Source organism: Cajanus cajan, chromosome 5 (genome assembly GCF_000230855.2).
Source record: "Cajanus cajan strain Asha chromosome 5, NIPB_CcT2T_4, whole genome shotgun sequence".
Taxonomy (NCBI): Eukaryota; Viridiplantae; Streptophyta; class Magnoliopsida; order Fabales; family Fabaceae; genus Cajanus; species Cajanus cajan.
In genome coordinates, this window is record NC_138521.1 from 72,249,520 (window position 1) to 72,252,012 (window position 2,493).

General features: G+C 42.3%; 1 protein-coding gene across 1 annotated transcript; it reads right to left on the bottom strand.

Annotated features, from left to right (window-relative positions):
* Positions 1 to 1,005: 1,005 nt before the first annotated feature.
* LOC109811379 (Heavy metal transport/detoxification superfamily protein) lies at positions 1,006 to 2,493 on the bottom strand. Its single transcript, XM_020375126.3, has 3 exons — positions 2,283 to 2,493; positions 2,122 to 2,203; positions 1,006 to 1,972 (listed from the first exon to the last, which is right to left on the bottom strand). Exons 1-3 carry the CDS (start codon positions 2,292 to 2,294, stop codon positions 1,329 to 1,331), a joined length of 738 nt encoding a protein of 245 aa, XP_020230715.1. The 5' UTR covers positions 2,295 to 2,493; the 3' UTR covers positions 1,006 to 1,328.

Consider the following 2,493-nt stretch of genomic DNA (forward strand, 5'->3'; position numbering starts at 1 on the left):
TAATCCCTTACAAGGCCAAGGCGAAGAAGATGAACTACCCGAGCTGAAGAACCGACCTCGTTCTTGTAGGAACATTTGGCGCTAGAAGGAAGGCCCAAGCCACTCTTGCCCCTTAACATCGACTAGGGGGCTTGTTCCAGTATGCCTAAAAGTCCCACATCACTTAGGAGTCGAGGCTAAGATAGTTTATAAATACCCTCTCTCCTTAACCCACCGAAATGTCTTTTCAAGGACAAAATCGTGATAGCTCAACGAGCGTCAAAGTGGACAATACCTCGGATAAAGGTGACCCTAACGATTACAGTAGACTTTCGTTTTACCATCCTTTTACCTTCCGTGAAAAGCAAATTAAGTTAATTATATTGTATATGGATATATAATAACTTAATAAGGTGGGAAAAGCAAATTAAGTTGTTGGTGTGAAAGAAGAGGATCATGGTTGTCAACATGTCATTGTCTATTGAGGTCATTCATCCATAACCACTAAAGCATGAGCAGGCAAAGCTTACTCAGCTTTCTCTAAAGGACAACACGCGATAAGCTCATTTGAATTGTCAGCTTCCTAACTCAAAATTCCCTCCCTAAATACCTACAATTAGTGTCTATCCATCTTTTATATTTTTTATATATGCACAAAGTTTGTAATGAGAAAACAACAAAAGAGAATTTAGCAGGTGTATTTTCATAAGAAAAATGAGCATGATCAAGTCATTCATTAATCACAAAATTTCTACACCATAAGTATCATAGAAAGGAACTTTGTAGAAACAAAAAAATTGAGTGTCATTATCGTGACAGTGACCTAATTAAAGCGTATTCATTGTTGGTGTCATTGCTGTTAAAAAGTTATTTGTTTTGTCAACAAATAATTCAACGTGGAGTCGTTATTATGGATTCATTAACTGCCCGTACATTTCAAGTCCCCACCCCACCAAAGCAAATCAAACAAATCCACTCCCCCTTACTTAGAAGTGAATGCACTTTGCACCGCTCTCAACAAATTAATTCGTACGCAAATTAAAGAAACTTTTATTAACTTTGAAAATGTAAGATATCACAATTAACTAGGCTGTGGTATGATATACTAAGATATAGTTACATTATAATAACATTTTATTCTTTAACTAGGCTCTGGTATGATATACTAGTAATTTGTACTCCACAAAAAACAAAGATTATTCCTTGGATCACGAAAGACGTAGGATTGATGAGGATCGCGGCGTGGCAACTTGCATGCATGGCCTCCAGAAGCGACAAATTGGATGGATGAATGGAGAGTGTAGTATAGTACAGTGGTGACGACAATAATGTGATGAGAATGATGAAGATCACATAATAATGCAAGCAGAGGTGTTTTCTTCACAGAAATATTCATCACAACGGCTCACGTAACAAGGCCTGCCCCCACCGTAACTATCATAAACGGGCCTTCCGTAGTAAGCGTCATAGCATGGTGGGGGCCCACCGTACCCATCAAAGCATGGCCCACCTGGCCTACCTTCATAGCACGGCACGCAGCATACCCCGATTGGAACCGCCACCGGCGGCGGTGCTGCCGGCGGAGGACACACCGGCATCGGAGGAGGGGGTTCAGGCTTCGGCTCCGGAGGCGGCGGGGGCTTTTCCTTGGGCTTTTCTGGCTCCTTGGGCTTCTCCGGCTCCTTGGGCTTCTCTGGCTCTTTAGGCTTTTCAGGCTCCTTGGGCTTCTCAGGCTCCTTTGGTTTTTCAGGCTGCTTGGGCTTCTCAGGCTCCTTGGGCTTCTCAGGCTCTTTGGGCTTGGCTGGTTCCTTAGGCTTTTCGGGGTCCTTGGGCTTCTGGGGTGGTTTGGGGTTGGGAGGTTCGAGAATTTCAATGCTTTTGATAGCACCACAACCTTTGCAGCAAAGCTTGTCCCTTAGCTTCTCAGGGCTACAGCAGACGACCGTGATTGTGACGATGTTGTTCTTCTCGTCGTACACCTGGTCTCGGATTTCTGTTGCTCAAAAAATAAAATCTACTAAATTAGAATTACGACTATAAGATATATAAGTTAAGTAAATTTGTAATTAAAAAAAGAGGGATTGATTGAGAATTGAGAATTGAGAATTGAGAATTGAGAATTGAGAATTGAGGAAGACTGACGAGGGAATTTGCAGAGGAGCTTCTTGACCTTCTTGTAGCATTTGGGGCAGTGAAGATCAACCTTGAGCCTCATTATGGTGAGCTGATGAGGAAGATGGAATTGAATTGAGCGTATTCATAAAAATGAAATATTTAAAAAAAGCATTTAGAGAATGATGTACCTTTTCCGCCATGGTTGGGAGTTGGGAGTTGGGAGTTGGGAGAGGAGGTGCGATCGGAGAGTATGATGAATGAAAAAGGGAAAGCAAGAAGGGGGGTTAAGTAGGAAAGAAGAGAACGAATGAGATAAGAACACGTAGTTACACCAACTTCAACTCTTCTTCATGCCCACTCTGACTCTGCAATTCCGCACATCGCATGTGCTCACTTTTC

Bases quoted from the DNA above. Each gene is read 5' to 3' on its own strand.
- LOC109811379 (XM_020375126.3), bottom strand. The intron at 1,973-2,121 runs GTCAGTCTTCCT...TTTGAGCAACAG, and splicing joins GCTCCTCTGCAAATTCCCTC to AAATCCGAGACCAGGTGTAC.